Here is a 19874-nt window from a genome sequence, read left to right as displayed (position 1 = left end):
GGTCCTCTGGTCAGGTGTTTCAGATCACTTCTTTCCAGGTGAAAGAGACGTTAACCCTTAGCTATCTGTTTATGACAGCCCCCCTCAGCTGAAAGGACCTAGTTAAGCCAAGGACTTGAATGCCAGATGCCAGTGAAAGCAGAGAGGGGTGGGGACTCTCCCTAAGAGTCCCCAGTCTGGTTTAACCTGTTCCTCCCCACTGTTCAAACATAAAGCTAAATAGATTTCATTAGGAGTCTTTTGTTATTTTAAGTGCAGAAATCACTTGTGGTGGGACAATGTTTCTGCCCAGCCTGATGAGAGCTAAAAATCACTAAGAGCTGACAATCACTAAAGGACTGACCTACAGAGGTCACAACAGAGAGGCAGGTGGCAGCAGAAGGTGACTGGCTGCCAAAAGTGGCAAGCAGTCATCTGGCGGGAACAGCCAGTGGGAGGCGGTGAGGAACAGTGGCTGGTAGGGCAGTCAGGTAGCAAGGAACAGGGCTGGCAGAGTGGCCTGCCAGAAAAACTGCTCAGATGACAGAGCAAGCCAGGAGCCTTCTTCCCTGAGTTGGAGGTGAACTCATGCAGATGCACTTCTGAACCCTGGGTCCTCACTGACCAAAGACAACCACTGTGAATGAGGTATGGTGAGGGGGGCACAGAAAATAAATTTTCGGTTGTAGAATTCAAGAACATGAGACAGAAGACTGTGCTCCATGCATTCTCCTCAGTTTTATGTTTATGAATCTTGCCTGTGGCATTTTCCCTAATTAATGTCAGGTGACTTTTCTCCTTTAATTAAAAGTTTCTTTTCTACACTTGCTTGCAAGTAGGGAAGAATTGGCTCTCAGAGGCAGCCGGGATAGCATGTAATTTCCCCAGGTTACTAGGTGGGGGCTTGCACCAGTTTTGTGTTGTATTGTTGAAAAGGAATCCTTAGATATTGAACCTGACCCTGGCTGCTGCCGGCTCCACCTGTCAGAAGGGTTACATATAAATAAACCTTTAGATATTAGATACTAAAGGATTGGCAACAGTGTGATTATTAGGTAAGATCTGAGTTATATATTGGCTTGCCTGTGTGACTGATCTCTTGGGATTAGAATAACTTTTGTTTGATTAAATTGGTATTAAATAACCAGTCATCAAGTCTCGTGTCTGGGTGGTGAAACGAGGTCTGGGATGCCAAAGGAGACTACAGTTTGGACGTCTTGTTAACCAGTGTGGTGATACAGAAGCTTAATTTTGTTACTGGCTTGGTATATCTTATGGAAGAATAACCACCTGTTTGGGGTGGATCTGCCTCACTTATTAGCAGTTTGTCCTAAATCTGGTATTCTCAGCTGTGACCCACAGACAGAGGCATGGTGACTGGCTGTAAAATTGCTGTGTAGATGTTTGGGTCCAGGCTGGAGCCCAAAATCTGTGAGGGGAGAAGTTCCCAGAGCTTGCGCTCCAGCCTGAGCCCAAACATCTACACCGCAATTAAACTTCCCCGTAGTCCAAGCCCCATCATCCTGAGTGAGGTGACATGGGACAGTGAGGGATTTTTCACTGCAGTGTAGACATAACCTGTGAGGCCTGAAATAGCTCCCAATGAAAAGTGGTAACAAGCTCCCATTTATTTAAATGGGAGAGTTTGTTCTGTGTGTATGTATTTTGATATAGGTAAATTGTAAAAAACATTTTAGTCTGCAAGTGACAGAGATTTAATTGCTAAGCACTAGAGGACAAGAGCTTTTATATTTGCAGTTGATTTTAGAATGTTTATAGTCACTTTCATGGAAAAGTAGATTTAGTTTAGCCAGGATATTTTCTTGTTTGTATTTTTTTTTAATGAAATTTAATTTCTTTCAATAAACGTTTAAAGCTGTGCAGGCATATTCATATTCTCTTACACATCCTCTCCTAAACATAGCTAGAATAAAAACAGTATTTTAAGAGAATACTTTAGGTTTAGTATTCACAAAACAAACTAGCAAAATATTAGTGGCATGCATAACTTTTAACATTCTTTCAACATTATGCTCAATATAATATGTGCAGTAGGACTTGTGGATGACAAACCTATGCTTATAATTTAGTTTAAAGAACAAAAAAAATTAAACACTATTTCTTAACTTGACAATATTATAAGGATTAAATAGTATCTAGTAAATTAAACGTTTAGGATAGACATGTTTTCCTGATGATTTTTGATGATTAATGTTTTGAATTACTGTGAAAAAAACCTCAAACTGCTGAGCTGTCATTCCATCAAAATCAGAAGGATAAAATGTAATTAAAAAACTAACTTAATTTTAACCATGTGGATGTTCATAATACAATCAGAGCTATCACTGTGAACAAAGCTGATATTACCAAATTTGTGCCACTTAAGTTGTAAAATTTTTGTCAAATTCTTTTGGAAGAAAAAAAATCAATAGTTACTGTATTGCATCAATTATCCAGTTTCTTTTCTTTTTTAAACTGCACATATAGAATATTGCAAAATTAAAGAAGGAAAAACAAGTGCATGCTCACAAGTTTCTTAACAAAAGAACTTTCATGCATAATATCTACAATACTTTAAATGTTATGGTTTTTGAGATGAATAATTATTAAACATATAAGGCCCATTCCTGCTCTCACTTAAACAAGAGCAACTCCTTTTTCTTTCAGTGGGAATTGTATCTGTATAAGTGAGGGCAAAATCTAGCCTTTAGTATTAAGACTACTCATAAAAATAAATAATGTTAGACAGAAAAAGGCTCTAACCACTTTGTCCTCCTGGAGTTCATATCCACGAAAGCAAGAAAGGACAGAAAAAGACAAAGAAGGAAAGATAGTTATTTCCATACCAAAACGAAGCGCTAATATTTGTTAGTAAAAATAAACAAATTTCAAAGAAATTGATTCACATACTTCTTTTTGTTTCTTCTAATTATGAAAAGTATATGGTGAAAGGGATGTTATTTTACTGGTTTTCTTCTAGTTGTTTATGGATTAAATTTTCAAAGAAAGTCAAAGTACAAATACATGCACAAAGAAAATTACTTTAATAAAAACAATTTAACAGTCAAATCCCACCTGCCTTATTAAAACAAATAGTGGAGTGCACGTGACTAAAGAATGCAGGATTTGGCCCAACTTTGATAGGTCCTAATCCTGCAAATGATAAGTCCCAGGCACAGCTTGTCTAGCCCACATTGATCATATTTAGAACATTTGGCTATTAGACAAACCACAGTCGAGACAATGGGCTATATGGACATAAGTTATCTCCTTGTGCATAACTTATAAAATTAAAAAAACAATTGGCCACAAGAAAATAAGTAAGCGTGAATTGTACAGACAAAGCAACAACTCTAATCACATTAAAGATTTGGCCTAACCTGATTGGTTGACCTGCTTCAAAACAGGGCAGGCAGATAAATGTGTAGAGCCTCAGGTGGGTGTATGTGTGTGTCTTGGTCTAGGATGTGGTTCTCCTTGACCGTCTGACCCACACATCCTAAACTGAGGAAACCTGAATCACATGGACTATCTTTATCTGGCCAGTGGAAAAAGCAGTCGACTAAAAGGTAACATATTCTTGGTAGGGTAAGGTTTTAAAGTAAAATAGTCTGGTTGCATGCAGTATAAGTTTATGGAGTAAAGAAGTCTGGGTTGCTCGAGCTAATTAGATCTGACACTACAGTATTAAAAATGGTGGTGTTGCAATAATTTGATCTCAGGTTATATCAATGCTGCAGTATTAAAAATAGTAATAAGTACCTGATGTATAATATTACTTGTACTTGTGGTTGTCTTCCTTACTCAATGCTGGTCTTTAAATTTTCTTTTTCTATTCTGTCCGTATTGCATTTATAGCCATAAGTCATTAAAACCCTTTCTTAAGGAATAGTCAGTAGTTTTAATTTCTTTATGTGGACACCACTTAACCTTATTACATCTGTGTTGGGTGGTGGGAAGCAGCAATTGCCCAGGGCACCTTTGGGGCACTGATGCATGCCTTCTCCTTCCATTAACCTCCACAAAAAACATGTTGTTTTTTGACCTCAATGTCCTTAACTACTTTCTCCTTCAACATTTTTTCCAAGACCTTGCATACTACAGATGTCAAACTAACAGGCCTGTAGTTACCCGAATCACCTTTATTTCCTTACTTAAAAGTAGAAACTATGTTAGGAATTCTCCAGTCATACAGTACAACCCCTGAGTTTACAGATTCATTAAAAAGTCTTGCAAATGGGCTTGCAATTTTTATGTGCCAGTTCCTTTAATATTCTTGTATGAAGATTATCTGGGCCCCCCAATTTAGTCCCATTAAGTTGTGCGAGTTTGGCTTCCACCTCAGATGTGGTAATATTTACCTCCATATCCTCATTCCCATTTTTCATCCTACTGTTATCCCTAAGCTCCTCATTAATCTCATTGAAGACTGAGGCAAAGTATTTGTATAGATATTGGGCCATGCCTAAATTATCCTTAACCTCCACTCCACCCTCAGTGTTCAGCGGTCCCACCTCTTTCTTTGTTTTCTTCTTATTTATATGGCTATAGAATCTTCTACTATTGGTCTTAATTCCCTTTGCAAGGTCCAACTCTACATGGCTTTTGACCTTTCTCACCTTATCTCTACATGTTCTGACCTCAATAAGGTAGCTTTCCTTGCTGATCCCTCCCATCTTCCACTCCTTGTAGGCTCTGCTTTTTCTTAATCACCTCTCTGAGATGCTTGCTAATCCAGCTTGGTCTACAACTCCTGCCTATGAGTTTTTTCCCCTTTCTTGGGATGCAGGCTTCTGATAGTTTCTGCAACCTTGACTTGAAAAAAATCCAGGCCTCCTCCACCTTTAGAGCCACAAGTTCTTCAGTCCAATCCACTTACCTAACTAATTTCCTTAATTTTTTTTAAAGTTAGCCCTTTTGAAGTCAAAAACCCTAGTTACAGATCTATTTTTGTTTATCCTTTCATTTAATTTGAACTGAATTAACTCATAATCATTCTAACCAAGGTTGTCCCCTACAACCATTTCTTCTATGAGGTCCTCTCTACTCACCAAAACCAAATCTAAAATGGCATCTCCTCTTGTTGGTTCAGCAACTACATGGTGAAGGAATCCATCAGCTACCACATCTAGGAAAATCTAAGCCCTATTATTACTACTAGCACTTGTCCTCCAGTCTATATCTGGGAAGTTAAAGTCTCCCATGATCACACAATTCCCATTAGTATTTACTTCATTAAAAACATTAAAGAGGTTTCTACCCATATCCAGATCGGATCCTGGCAGTCTATAGCATACCCCAAGCACTATTCCAGGGAAGGCTCTAGTAGCTTTCTTCCCCAATGTGATTTTTGCCCAGATAGACTGTCTTATCCATTCCATCCCTTCTTATTTCTTTACAGTCTACCTTATCATTGATATACAATGCTACTCCACCAGCTTTCCCTTTATTTCTATCTTTCCTGAACAGCACATACCCTTCAATACCTGTACTCCAGTCATGACTACTATTCCACCATGTTTCTGTTATCCCTATAAAAGACCGTTACTCACCTTTGTAACTGTTGTTCTTCGAGATGTGTTGCTCATATCCATTCCAATTAGGTGCGCGCGCGCCGCATGCACATTCGTCGGAAGATTTTTACCCTAGTAACACTCGGTGGGTCGGCTGAGTCACCCCCTAGAGTGGCGCCGGATATATACCCCTGCCAACTCAACGGCCCTTCAGTTCCTTCTTGCCGGCTACTCCGAGACAGGAAGGAGGGCAGGTTTGGAATGGATATGAGCAACATATCTCGAAGAACAACAGTTACAAAGGTGAGTAACCGTCTTTTCTTCTTTGAGTGCTTGCTCATATCGATTCCAATTAGGTGACTCTCAAGCTTTACCTAGGCGGTGGGGTCGGAGTGAGATGTCGCAGAATGTAGAACAGTTGATCCAAATGCCGCGTCATCTCTGGACTGTTGAACCAATGCGTAATGTGACACAAAGGTGTGGACCGAGGACCAGGTAGCTGCACGACATATCTCCTGGATGGGTACATGAGCCAGGAAAGCAGCAGATGAAGCCTGAGCCCTGGTAGAATGAGCGGTAAGGTGGCTCATCGGAATATGAGCCAAGTCATAGCAGGTGCGGATGCATGATGTCACCCAAGATGAAATCCTCTGGGAGGAGACAGGTAGGCCCTTCATTCTGTCTGCGACTGTGACAAAGAGTTGGGGTGTTTTACGGAAGGGCTTTGTTCGCTCGGTATAAAATGCGAGCGCCCTACGGACCTCTACGTAGTGCAGATGCTGCTCCCAGCGTGATGAGTGTGGCTTAGGGAAGAAGACCAGAAGGAAGATATCCTGGTTGATATGAAAGGCCGACACCACTTTAGGGAGGAAGGCCGGATGTGGTTGCAACTGTACCTTGTCCTTATGGAAGGTAGAGATGGCCACCAAGTGCACCTTCAATGAAGATACCACTAGGCCATGCTGTTTGAGAGACCAGAGGTAGTCCAAGATGGTAGGGACTGGTACCTCAGTGGGAATAACATTACGTTGGTCACACCAGCAGGAGAAGCGCTTCCACTTGGCCAGATATATTAACCTACTGGAAGGTTTCCTACTACCCAGGAGCACTTGTTGCACCGAGGCAGAGCAACATAACTCGGACTGGCTTAACCATGCAGTAACCATGCTGTGAGGTGAAGAGACTGCAGGTCTGGGTAGTGAAGTCTGCCGTGGTCCTGAGTTATGAGGTCCGGGGAAAGAGGTAGAGGGATTGGGTTTGTTATTGACAGGTCAAGCAACATGGTGTACCAGTGTTGCCTCGGCCAGGCTGGAGCGATCATGATCAGGTGGGCTCTGTCTCTGTGGAACTTGAACGGGAACGGTGGGAAGGCGTAAAGCAGATGGCTCATCCATGGTATCAGAAATGCATCTGAGATCGAGCCGTGGGAGAGACCTTGGAAGGAGCAGAACGTCTGGCATTTCCTGTTCTTGCGGGAGGCAAAGAGGTCTATGCGGGGAAAGCCCCACTTCCGGAAAACAGAATGGATAACATCCGGACGAATCGACCACTTGTGAGACAGGAAGGATCTGCTGAGTTGATCTGCCAGAGTGTTCCGAACCCCTGGGAGAAAAGACGCTACCAGGTCTATCGAGTGGGCTATGCAGAAGTCCCAGAGCTGAACAGCTTCCTGACAAAGGGGGGAGGAACATGCTTCTCCCTGCTTGTTTATGTAAAACATGGCCATTGTGTTGTCTGTGAACACTGAGACACAATGGCCTTGTAAATGCCCTTGTAACGCCTGGCACGCAAGGTGGACTGCTCTCAGCTCCTGCATATTGATGTGCAAGGCCAGTTCCTGAGCTGACCAAAGGCCTTGAGTGCGGAGATGTTCGAGGTGGGCACCCCAGCCAAGAGATGATGCGTCTGTTGTCAGGGTCATTGAAGACTGAGGCGGATGGAATGGCATCCCTGCACAGACCAGGGAGGGCATCAACCACTAGTCCAGGGAGCCTAGGATGCTCAGGGGGATCGTGAGGATTGTGTCTATACTGTCTCTGCCCGGGTGGTATACCGAGAAGAGCCAAGTTTGAAGGGGCCGGAGACGTAGTCTGGAGTGTTTGGTCACGAACGTGCAGGCAGCCATGTGACCCAGGAGGCCGAGACAAGTGCGAGCTGAAGTTGTCGGGAATTTTTGTAGGCCTTGTATAATTGATGCCATTGCCTGAAATCAAGGCTGTGGTAAGCAGGCCCTGGCTAGACTGGAGTCCAGAATGGCCCCAATGAAGTTTATTCTTTGTGTGGGAACCAGAGTGGATTTCTCTGTGTTGATCATCAGGCCTAGTTGCTTGAATAGGTCCTTGGCGATGCCCACATGACAGGTGACTTGGGTCTCGGAGGCCCCTTGAATGAGCCAATGGGAAGATGTGTATCTGATGATGACGGAGGGAGGCAGCAACTACAGCCATGCATTTTGTGAATACTCGTGGGGCTGTAGAGAGGCCAAATGGAAGGACCGTAAATTGGAAATGTTGACGGTTGACCACAAACGGGAGGTACTGTCTGTGCGGAGGGTAAATGGCAATGTGAAAATATGCATCCTTCATATCAAGGGCGGCATACCAGTCTCCTGCATCCAAGGATGGGATGATGGTCCCCAGGAATACCATGCGGAACTTCAACTTTATCATGAACTTGTTGAGTCCTCGCAGGTCTAGGACAGGTCTGAGACCTCCCTTCGCCTTGGGGATTAGGAAATAGCGGGAATAGAACCCCTTGTCCCTCGAGTCCTTCGGTACCTCCTCTATAGCTCCCATGGCAAGGAGAGTCCGTACCGCTTGCAAGAGGAATTGCTCGTGAGAGGGGTCCTTGAAGAGGGACGAGGATGGGGGCTGGGAGGGAGGGGGCAAAATAAACTGGAGGTGGTATCCGAATTCTACCGTGCGTAGGATCCAACGATCCGAAGTTAGTTGGGTCCACGCAGGGAGGAAAAAGGAGAGGCGGTTGTAAAAGGGAGGGAAAGGATCCTGGGAAACAACTGGTACGTCGTCCTCGGGCGTGCCTTCAAAAGTTTGGTTTGTGTCCCGCGGGTGGTTTGGAGGGACCCTGATTCTGACCCCCTTGGGGTCTAGACTGCCATCTGCGATTGCCTCGGCCGTGCCTTCTGCCGAAGTCCTGTTGTGGCCTAGGTCGGGGGTAAGGGCGGTGAGGCTGGGGGCAGAAGGATCTGCGCTGAGTCAGCGGTGTATGCATCCCGAGTGAGCGCATGATCACCCTATTGTCCTTTAGGCTTTGCAGCCTAGGATCAGTCTTTTCAGGAAATAGGCCTTGGCCATCGAAGGGCAAGTCCTGTATGGTGTGTTGTAATTCAGATGGAAAGCCTGACACCTGAAGCCATGATATTCGCCTCATGGCGATTCCTGAAGCCGGAGTCCTGCGGAGTCGGCTGCGTCCAGCGAGTCGGCTGCGTCCAGCGAGGCCTGGAGAGAAGTTCTCACCACCTTCTTCCCTTCCTCCAAAAGGGCAGCAAACTCTTGGCGGGAGTCTTGGGGAACTAACTCCATGAATTTTCCAACCGCCGCCCAGGTGTTATAGTTGTACCGGCTAAGCAGGGCTTGATGGTTTGCCACCCTGAGTTGGAGGGCCCCAGCAGAGTACACTTTGCGGCCCAATAAGTCCATGCGCCTAGCCTCCTTTGATTTTGGAGCAGGAGCTTGCTGGCCATGGCGCTCCCTTTCGTTGACTGATTGCACGACAAGTGAGCAGGGAGGAGGGTCACGTACAGGTACTTGTACCCCTTAGAGGAAACATGTACTTCCGCTCAACTCCCCTGGCCGTGGGAGGAACAGAGGCTGGAGACTGCCAGATGGTATCGGCATTTGCCTGGATCGTACGAATGAATGGCAAGGCCACTCTTGTGGAGGTGTCAGCTGACAAAATATCCACCATAGGGTCCTCTATCTCTGAGACCTCCTCCACCTGAAGATTCATGTTCAGGGCCACGCATCTCAGGAGGTCCTGATGTGCCCTCAGGTCAATTGGAGGAGGGCCCGAGGAGGATGTCCCCACCACCGCTTCATCTGGAGAGGAGGAAGAGGAAAGGCCAGGGACAAGAGGGTCCTGCATGGGCCCCTGTTCTTGGGTGACGTCAGGCTCGGGTGGTACTTGAGAGTCTGTTGACTGAATGGGAGCTTCCTCTGTTCCCGCAGGAGGGGGGCAGCTGACAGTCGCCTCCGGCACCTGGTGTTCCGATGGTATGGAGCGTGATGGCACTGGAGGTGCACCTTGGGCTTGGTGATATGCCCAAGGTGTCCAGAATGACCACTGAAGAGATCCTTGTTCTTGGGCCTGGGTCTCCTGGAAGACTCGGCTGGGCACATTTGAGTCACGGTCCTGTGCATAGGAAGCACTGTCCGTGTGAGATGACACAGATGTGTGTCGAGACGGCCATGGAGGAGCTGAAAAACCCTGAGAAGGGTCTCCATCTCTAAACGATCTCTCTCTGTGCGGCACCAGAGAGTGGTACCGGGTGCCATACCGGTACCGGGAACAAGACCGGGACCTGCGACTGGAACGGTGCCGGGAGGTCGACCAGGATCTCGAAGCTCGACGTCTGGAGCGGCTGCAAGAGATGCGGTGCCGGGAACGGTGCCAGGAGCTGGATCGGTGCTGAGAGTACCAGGCCGGCGAACAGGATGCTGAACGGTGCCGCGAGTGCAACCGATATCGAGATGGAGAGCGGTGCCGGGACTGCGAGTGGCGTCGGGACCGGGATCGGCGACGGGACTGAGAGCGCCAGTGGGACTGCGATTGTGATCAGTGCCTCTCGGCGGTGCCAACAGAGGATGGTCTCAGCAGGGCAGGCTTGCCAATCGATTGTATAACCCGCACTGGCAATGCTGGGTGTTGAGGCACCGCAGACTCCGTCAGCGCAATCAGCTCCCTCGCTGCGGAAAAGGTCTCCGGCGTGGAAAGAATAGTGAGCTCAACCACAGCGTGCGATGGGGAGCTTTCAGGCACCGGATTCGATGGCTCTTGCGGGACCAGAATCGATAGTGCCGAAGCTGGAGGTGCCGTGGCAGGTGTCGGTGCCGGGTGGTTGGACTTAGGCGGGTGCTCCAACTGTGGTGCAGGTGGCATGGAAACAGCAGGAGTCTTATGTTTCTTAACCCGCGGGGAGAGGGAACGGTGCCGAACAGACATCTGTGCTGGCGACGGTCGGTGCCGAGGGGCTTTAGCGGTACTGGTGCGATCCGGTGCTGAAGAAGCGCTTCTCCCTGATGAGGACTATCCGGCGCTCCGTGCTGAGGACGGAGGAGTAAGAGCTGCCTCCATCAGGAGCTGTTTGAGATGAAAGTCCTGCTCCTTCTTCGTCCTCGGCTTAAAGGCTTTACAGACCCAGCACTTACCCGAAAGGTGGGATTCCCCGAGGCACTTAAGACAGGAGTCGTGGGGATCTCCCGTTGGCATCGGCTTGTGGCAGGCCAAGCACAGTTTGAAGGCCGGTGAAGCAGCCATGGGCCCCGGTACCGGGTGCAGGGAAAGGGCTAATCCCTAAACCCCTCTCAACTATGAACACTAACTATATTATAGAATCAATTAAACTAACTACAACTATAGAAATTATAACTCTATACACAAGAATTAGTAAGAGAACTATGAGCAGCTAGGGAAGTGGAGATCAGCTAAGCAGCGCTCCACTGTTCCAACGACCAACACTGGTGGTAAGAAGGAACTGAAGGGCTGTTGGGTCGGCAGGGGTATATATCCGGCGCCATGGTGGCACCACTCTACGGGGCGACCCAGCCGACCCACCGAGTGTTGGTAGGGTAAAAATCTTCCGATGAATGTGCACGCGGTGCGCGCACACCTAATTGGAATCGATATGAGCAACACTCGAAGAAGAATATCTGGTTTCACTTCCTGCACCAATAGCTCTAGTTCCTCCATTTTATTACCTAGACTCCTCGCATGTTAATTAATGTGCAAACATCTTAATGTACAAATATCCTAATTTTCGCTGTTTGGCTTCTCTCACATTCTTTACCTGATTAGGCACAGACATTCTACCACCAATACCACCTGTTAGATTGATATCTACACTACCCTTCCTCCTTATGTCCAATCTCCTACCCACGGCTGTATCCTTTCTTACTTCATTTTCTTCCCTCTCAATGTTAAAATCCGGCATGGAGACTACCTGGACATCTCCCAACCATCTCCCCCAATTCCTAGTTTAAAGATCTCTTAATCAGTTATGCCAGCCTCCATCCTAGAAATCTATTTCCCTCCCTACTCAGGTGAAGTCCATCTCGAGAGAACAGTCCTCTGTCCATGAATGCTTCCCAGTGGCCATACATCCCAAAGCCCTCCTTATAGCACCACTGCCTGAGCCATCTGTTGATCATCATAATCTTGTCACACCTTTGTTGCCCTTCTCTAGGAACAGGCAGAATCCCACTGAAGATCCCTGGAGCCTCAACTTCCTTATGCGTCTTCCTCAGCCTGGCATAATCTCCCCTGATATGTTCCAGTGAGAATTTAGCCGTATCATTTGTTCCCACATGAAGGACAATCAGTGAATTCTTTCCTGCTCCCATTAGGATCCTCTTCAGCCTCAGGTCCACATCCCGTATCTTAGCACACAGCAGACAGCACACCCTTCTGTTTAATTCTTGAGAAAATGCACAATCAACTATTCATGATTAATCTGACAGCACAGAAAGATAGCATATTAATTAGTGTAATATTTGTTTAAAGATGATCATTCTTGAAATTCAAGTTAGTGGTAGAAGTGACCTGCTAGGCAGTCTCGTTTTGTTTTTGTAGCTTCCAGAATGAAACTTCCCCAGGTCAAAAATGCTGACCCTCTTAATGACAGTGGTAAGTCTTCAAAAGGTGCACACCAACAACTGCATGTATTTGGGTGAGCAGATCATTCCACCAGATCCTGAACCATGTTAGAATCAAGAGATCACAACAATCGCCAGTTCTTATTTTAAATAAAGGAAGCTGGAAATAATGCATAGCAAAATAGCAAGGGATGTAAGCAAAAAGAATCCAACTCCCTCCACCCCCAACTATCTCACAAACATCCCTCCAAACTCAGAATATGGTGGGTTAGTGAGAATCCTGTGTGAAGAAAGGATTCAGAGGAAGGAGATTAAATAAAAATAAAAAACAGAATACATTTGGGGGAAAACATCCCTTCCTGACTCTTACAGATATTTTACTGAAACTTTGAAGTACACCATCTCTGCAGGAGTCTTATTCTTTCATAGGAAACAGCTTGAATAATGTCCCAAAGTAACAACAAACACTGCAATGGACACTGTACAAAAATAAAAACATTTTTGTATTACACTTATAACAGTACACACACACACACACACACACACACACACATTTGTATCTATATACAAGTTAAATATGTATTTTATATATGCAATACAAATATATTTTTCCTCTCTTGAAAAGAGAGGTAGAAAAACAAAACACTGACCCTAAAGGTCCTGCCTCACTAAGTTGGCACTTTGTGCTATTGAAAATTATATCAATTGGGCACCAACTTATCAATGCATGAAAGCTGTGTGTCAGCACTTAATTTTTCAGCTGCACGTAGCTATGCACCTGTTGACACTGCCTCTTTCACTGTGCAGAGTACCAGTCAATATACTAGCCCAACCTCATTCAATGTGCAATTTACACATCTACAGTCACTACTACTCAGTTATCGAACATACATGAAGAGTGGAGCCTCATGTTAGCAGATCGTTGTTAAAAGTGCTCTGCATATTTGCAAAGTGTAATCTACAAACCTTAATAACTTTAACAAATCAAATCCACTGACATCAGAACACTCAAAGGCACTCAAAGGTGAGTGAGTGCTCTCTGTCAAATTACCTTCCGCCATTCAGGCTGCGAAACGGTTTAAATACAAATTTTAGAAACTTAACACAGCACTGTTGGGGGGGGGGGGATGTTTTATCCCAATCATTTTATCCCATCAATAGTAAAAAAAAAAAAAAAAAAAAAAAAAAAACAATTACATTAAATTAAACAAAAATTGCATGGCCTTGTTTTTCCTCTCACACCAATGTTAGTCAGGAGTAACTCTATTTAAATGAATGAAATTTATGACAGTGTAAGTGATATCAAAATTATGTCCAATAAATCCAAGTCACCTGATCATTGCCAATACCATAGACTGTAAAATGTCTCAAGCAATCATGCAAGAGGCCCAGAAAAATTGATTGTTTAACAGAGGTAGTCTCATAATAAGATACAGAAAATTTATATTCAGTTCGCCAACTTCTCTTTTTCACAAAGTTTGCACTTGGCAAAGTAGAGGGGGCGGCTGTCAGGGAACCACTTACAGCATTCTGATTTTTTAGAGGGTATTTGGCTAAAGCACAGGTTACAGCAGACCTGGAACTGCTCTAACCTGAGGCAGCAGGCAATTGTCCCCAAAGGACTTTCCACCACCTGAGGGCAGTCAGAATATAACACACTCCAGACACTCCTCTTCCCCACCCCCAACTAAGACCTAATACTGAAGCCTTTGAGAAGGATGGTATAAGAGCCATCTCTATATCTAGTGGAGACTCCCACAATGAAATCTCCAGTCAGGAGGATGTGGCCAGCCTCAGCACACTTTGGCTCACCCAGTCAGTACAAAGAATTTAACTCACTATGGCTGTGGATGCTTTGAGAAGTCTCTTAACACAGGAAGTTACCTAAAAATTGTTGCTTCTTTTACATTTTCCCAAATGTCTCTGAAAATTAAAACCTTGCTCTGGCCCTGTTATGCTCTAAAAATCATTGTGAGGAAGTTATATGGCCGACTAGATGATCACAGTAGTCTCTTCTGGCCTTGAATCTGTGACTCTGCCTTTAAAAACATTTTTATTGTTACTAAGTATTTGTATTGTGGTCATGCCCAAGAGGCCACAATTAGAATAGGAGTCTCTTTGTACATGGTATTGTATGCACACATAGGAAGACAATCCCCTCCCTGAAGAGCTTACAATCTATATTTAGACAACAAGGGAGCATGACAATGACTAGAAGAATGAAGGCAACAGTAATAAAATTACACAGTTACAAAGACTAATAATATTTATAACTTAACGATTTTAAGTCATGTTATTATGTACTCAGAGTGTCTCAGCTTAATACAAGATCAAACATATAATTTAGCATAAGTAGTTAGCACATATTCTAAGGGACCAGTTGAGGTGACGTGGCCCTTTAACACCCCTGTAGTCACAGGACAAAAAGATGGGGGGGGTCGTGGGTTACCAATTGTTGTAATAAGCCGTAAATCCAGTTCCTTTATTAAGACCATGATTTTTAGTGTCTAGCACAGTTATGAATTTAAGCTCCTAGGCTCCTCTTTTGAAGGTGTTGTGAAGGTTTCCTTTGAGGATGAGGACAGAGAGGTCAAATATAGAGGGTTGGTTTTGTGAAAAGTGTTCATCCACTAGTGATATGGTACTTTTGCCTTATATCATTTTCCTGTGACAACTAGGGGTGTGTGGTCAGAACGGGTTTTGCTTCAATATAAAAATAAACCCCTCTCCAACTGCACGCCTTTAGTTGTCACCTACCACCCTCCTTGGAACCCCTATGGGGTATCATCAACAACTATAACCTGTACTCGATGGGGACCCCACCCTGAAAGAAATCTTTCCTGATCCCCCTCTTCTGGTCTTCAAACAACCTCCCAACCTCTCCAAGCTCATCATCAGAAGCAAGCTGCCCATAGACCCAAGACACACCAACTCAGAGCAGCATCAGACCCTGTCAGAACAACAAATGCAAAACCTGATGACATAGCTCCACTGCTTCAGTGATCAATACTCCCCACAACACACCTTTCAAGAGGCATGTATAGGACCCATTGATATCACGTCTTGTACCTCATCCAGTAGACTAAATGTCCCATAGCAACTATGTGGGTGAAACCAGACAATCACTATGCTATCAAATGAATGTACACAGGAAAATGAATAAAGACAAAAACACCATATCACTCAATACCTATGGGTGAATACTCTTCACAAAATGACCACACCATATCTGACCTCTCAGTTCTCATCCTCAAAGGAAATCTGCCCAACACCTTCAAAAGAGGAGACTGGGAGATTAAATTCATAACTTTGCTAGACACTAAAAATCATGGTCTTAATAAAGACACTGGATTTATGGCTTATTAAAACAATTTGTAACCCACTAACCCTCTGTTTTGTCCTCTGACTACCATCGTATTAAAGCGCCACATCACCCTTAATGGTCCCTTAGAATGTGTGTTAAGTACTTATGCTGAACTATATGTTTGATCTTGTATTTAGCTGTGACACTCTGAGCACCTTTCCCAGGCCTGAGGATACAGCTGTGCCACTGCAGCATGTCTGGTGAAGATACTCTATGCCGCAGGGAGAGAGCTCTCTCATCAGCATAATAAAACCACCTCTGAGAGAGGTGGTAGGTATGTCAGCGAGAGAAGCTTTCCTGCCAACATAGCGGTCTGCATGTGAGTGCTTATGTCAGTGTAACTTATGTTGCTCAGGTGGGTGGCTTTTTCACACCTGAGTGACATAAGTTATACCAAAAATAGGCTGTAGTGTAAACAAAGCCTAAGAGAAGGGCAACTGTGTCTGCTTTGCACTTCAGCAACTTCCTTTTCCGATGTTTGCTGCCGCTACATGACCTGCACTGATGTGTATAGCAGCAAAAGCTGGCATAAACCCAGATGAATTTGGAATTATGGAAAGAGATCAAACAGGTCCATCAATTATCTTATCGTAGACACAGGAAATAAAAACAACCCAGTCTTAGAATGAATTATCACATGGCTGTGTTCCAATCATTTGTCATCTACTCCATGGCTGTAAGTACAGCTTCCCTCTTCTATCTTAAATGATCAATCTGATGGACTTTGAGGATACAGCTAAAAAAAGAGTCAGCTATTAGAGTTCATCAAAAAATTTTAATCAGTTTTTTTTCCGATAAAAAACTCCCTTTTTTGCACAACTGAAATTTTCAGTGGGGAAATTTCAGTTCTTCTGTACAATTTTTGACTTTCCCAATGGCCTGGCAGTCTCTTGTCAATTTCACTTTCTGCCAGTAAAATTGATTTCTTTCAACAGAGTAACTGACAAAATGTGCACATAGCACCCCCACATTTAGGAGCATTTTTTTCTAGGGTGCCAATTGGTGACACCTTCCCAACACAGAGATGTCTTCCCATGACGTTTGAGTGTACAGCAATAATAAGTATCCAATTTTGCAAGTTACAGCAAACAGACGTAAAACTCCTTCCAGCAAAACACACATTTGCAAGTTAAGAAAACAAACATAAGACTAATCCACCTTTTCTAGCTAGTACTTACTATTTTGAACATGAGAAACTGTTTCAGAAAGTTTGGAGAAACCTGGGTTGCACGTCTGGTCTTAGCCCCAAACAAAACAAACAGCACAAAGACTTCCCTCCACCAAGATTTGAAAGTATCTTGTCCCCCCATTGGTCCTCTGGTCAGGTGTCAGCCAAGTTTACTGAGCTTCTTAACTCTTTACAGGTAAGAGAGACATTAACCCTTAACCATCTGTTTATGACAGTTATCAAAAGTAATAATTGTATGTCAGATCTTTCAGGATAAAAGGCTCTACAAAAACTTTAAAAATATGTTTTTAACTAACTTTCATTATGTTCAACATAGCCTGAGAGATGTATACACCATCAGCTACTTTTAGCCATCAGTGAGCAGAAGATTTCTGTGTACTCTGATTTATAACTTGCATTACTGACATACATATTAAACCTTATGTATTTATATAAACCTTATTTACTTATCCTTGCTCCTGTATTTTTTACTTCATACATCTGATGAAATGGGTTCTAGCCCACGAAAGCTTATGCACAAATAAATTTGTTAGTCTCTAAGATGCCAAAAGGACTCCTCACTTTTTTTAGTTTTTGTGGGGGGGGGGTATTTTGCTTATTTTCCCTGTTTTTCAGCCTAATAGTATGATAAAGAAAGCAACTTCCTGTAAAATACATACCAATTTCTCTTACTCTGCATACTATGTGCATGTTGTGCCAATTACTCTACTCAAAGTAATCATACATGTTCCCATAAAGACTCACATAAAAAAAGAGAGTTCAGAACAGTGCCCTGAATATCTGAATCTGTCTGACTCTGAGACAGACTTCTATGCTGAATGTGATTTACATTGTTATGCCATTATTCCTTATTTTATGTCAAGTCATCATTTTGGGAATTTTATTTAAAATTTTTAGAAACTCTCTACTAAACTAAAATACTTTGGTAATTACTTGAGTTCTGCTGTACTGGTTTTACTTAAGTATTTTTTAATTCAACCTGGTAGTCCACTTGATTTCTCATAATACAAATCATTACGATAGCTCTGAGTATTATTTCTTAGCACACTAATCTTTTTAAAGTGAAACATACTTTCTCAAACGCAAAAAAAAAAATGTGATATCTTTTCTCTGTACATACTTTGCATTTTATGGTGCTTTGTACAAGAAAAAACGCAGTTTACAAACATTGTTTAATTAGTCCCCTCAAATGACAATATGGAGGTAGGTAAACATTATAATACCCATTACTAAACTGAGGTAAAATAAAGCTAAGTGTCCAAGTAAGCCTGGGACAGGCAAAGCCAGGAACAATTCCTAGCTCTAACCTCTAACTGTAAATACCCCAACACGATTGTCACTAAACAAATTCCTTTCCTTCCATATATAGGCACTGATCTTGTAATTGGATCCATGTACAAGGATCCTGCAGCAGAACTGTGGTATGTGTTAAATTAAAAGCAATATTCACTGGTCCCCAGGTGGACCAGAGTTTTAATGAAGATTCTTTGTCAAAGGGACAATAGCCTGAATAGACCCTAAAACAGTTTCCTCCTTGAAGGAAAAATTGTTTGAGCAATAATCATAAGGCATTACTAGTGATTCTAAACAACAGATACCGAACTTGTGGACAGGCACAGGTATGTCCTAGGGAGCCATTTTTTCAGCGGATATATTTCCAATAACTAAAGTAACTAACTGTGGACAAATTACAATAATAATCTTCAGAGAACTTCTGTACCAAATTACATCACACTTCACAGTAAGGAACATCAATATGAAAATTCAGTGATACTTATTTTAAACAAATTCCATACCTTATTTGAGCGTAAAGACACTCTTCCTCCGCAACGAGCACAGAATTTAGTTTGGCAATATGAACAGTTATGGCCACAGCCATCAGCAAATTTTGTTTTGTGGCAGATACCACAGGTGGGGGCATCACTCTTCTGCTCCTGCTGCTGCTGTGATTCTTCACCCATCTTCTTCACCTGCTCCTTATACATTTCAAATTGTTGATGCAATTTCCTGCAGAAGAAAACAGATCACTGAAAAGTTGTTTTATACAGGTATATTCTTAAATGTGTTCATCAATTTTCAAAACAAATTTAAATAAGAAGTACCACAGTAAAGAGAAAGCTGAAAAAAATGAATTGATTGTATACATAATGCACTTACTTCATATGTTACATGAAATTCTACCTTTTATCATCCATTTTAACAGGACTAAACATAAGGGGCTTAGGTTTAGTCTCAGCTGTGATCATGTGCAGAGCACATACACAGTAAGTCCAACTACTGTAAAGGGGACTTCACTGATTAGTTAACGCTCCTCTTGTCTGTGACCAACTATTGGCCGACATAACAGCAGTGGAACATCCTGACAATGAAATCAGAAAGACAGGGCTAGCTGTTAACAAACCAGTAATTACTATGTAAAAGAAAGTCTGGTTTGATTCTTCAAGGTGCCCTTTTCCCTATTTTCACCATTCATAACTTAATATGCCTACATTTTTATCTTGCTTTTCCCACTACTGCTGTACAGATGAATTATTCTCAAATGTTTTAACAAACACATGACTTGCAAACATAGCATCCAAGTATTGTGCAGCTCCATACATAACATTTCTTACCAGTGAGGAGTTATTATCTCAGTGTTGCCAACTCTCAATACTTTATTTTGAGTTTTGTGATGGCTGTTGTTTCTGAAAGCCTCAGCTCCTGGAGTCAAATGATTACAGGAGATTCTCAGCTTTAATGTTTAAAAAAACATTAAGTCTAGCCCTTAGAGTTCCTGAAGAAAGCTGAAAACCTGACCTGTGTATACCTATGGGCTCAGAAATTAGATGGAAAATAAAAATAATCACACATTTTCTTATTATTAAATCTCATCATTTTAAGGGGCCTGACTCATGATTTTTGAATGTTAGCAAAATTGTCACTTATTTCCCCTTCAGAGTGCCCTGGAACAGTGGGAAGGGCAGAGAGAGAGACATGAGACTATCCGTTATACCTTTCAG

At 43.2% G+C, this 19874-nt stretch overlaps 1 protein-coding gene across 4 annotated transcripts in view; it reads right to left on the bottom strand.

Annotated features, from left to right (window-relative positions):
- RIMS2 (regulating synaptic membrane exocytosis 2) overlaps positions 1-19874 on the bottom strand; it is an 885358-nt gene that overhangs the window by 655407 nt on the left and 210077 nt on the right. For 2 of the 4 annotated variants that reach the window (XM_050940563.1, XM_050940560.1), the window contains 2 exons: positions 18672-18882; positions 2743-2754 (listed from right to left, as the gene is read on the bottom strand). In XM_050940563.1, the coding sequence (XP_050796520.1) occupies positions 2743-2754; positions 18672-18882 (223 nt within the window). The remainder of the gene's footprint in view (positions 1-2742; positions 2755-18671; positions 18883-19874) is intronic. The other 2 variants (XM_050940562.1, XM_050940561.1) reach the window with 1 other exon arrangement.

The sequence above is a fragment of the Gopherus flavomarginatus genome, chromosome 2, assembly GCF_025201925.1.
Source record: "Gopherus flavomarginatus isolate rGopFla2 chromosome 2, rGopFla2.mat.asm, whole genome shotgun sequence".
NCBI lineage: Eukaryota > Metazoa > Chordata > Testudines > Testudinidae > Gopherus > Gopherus flavomarginatus.
The sequence above is the reverse complement of the archived record's forward strand: the minus strand, read 5'-3'. Positions and strand labels throughout refer to the sequence as shown.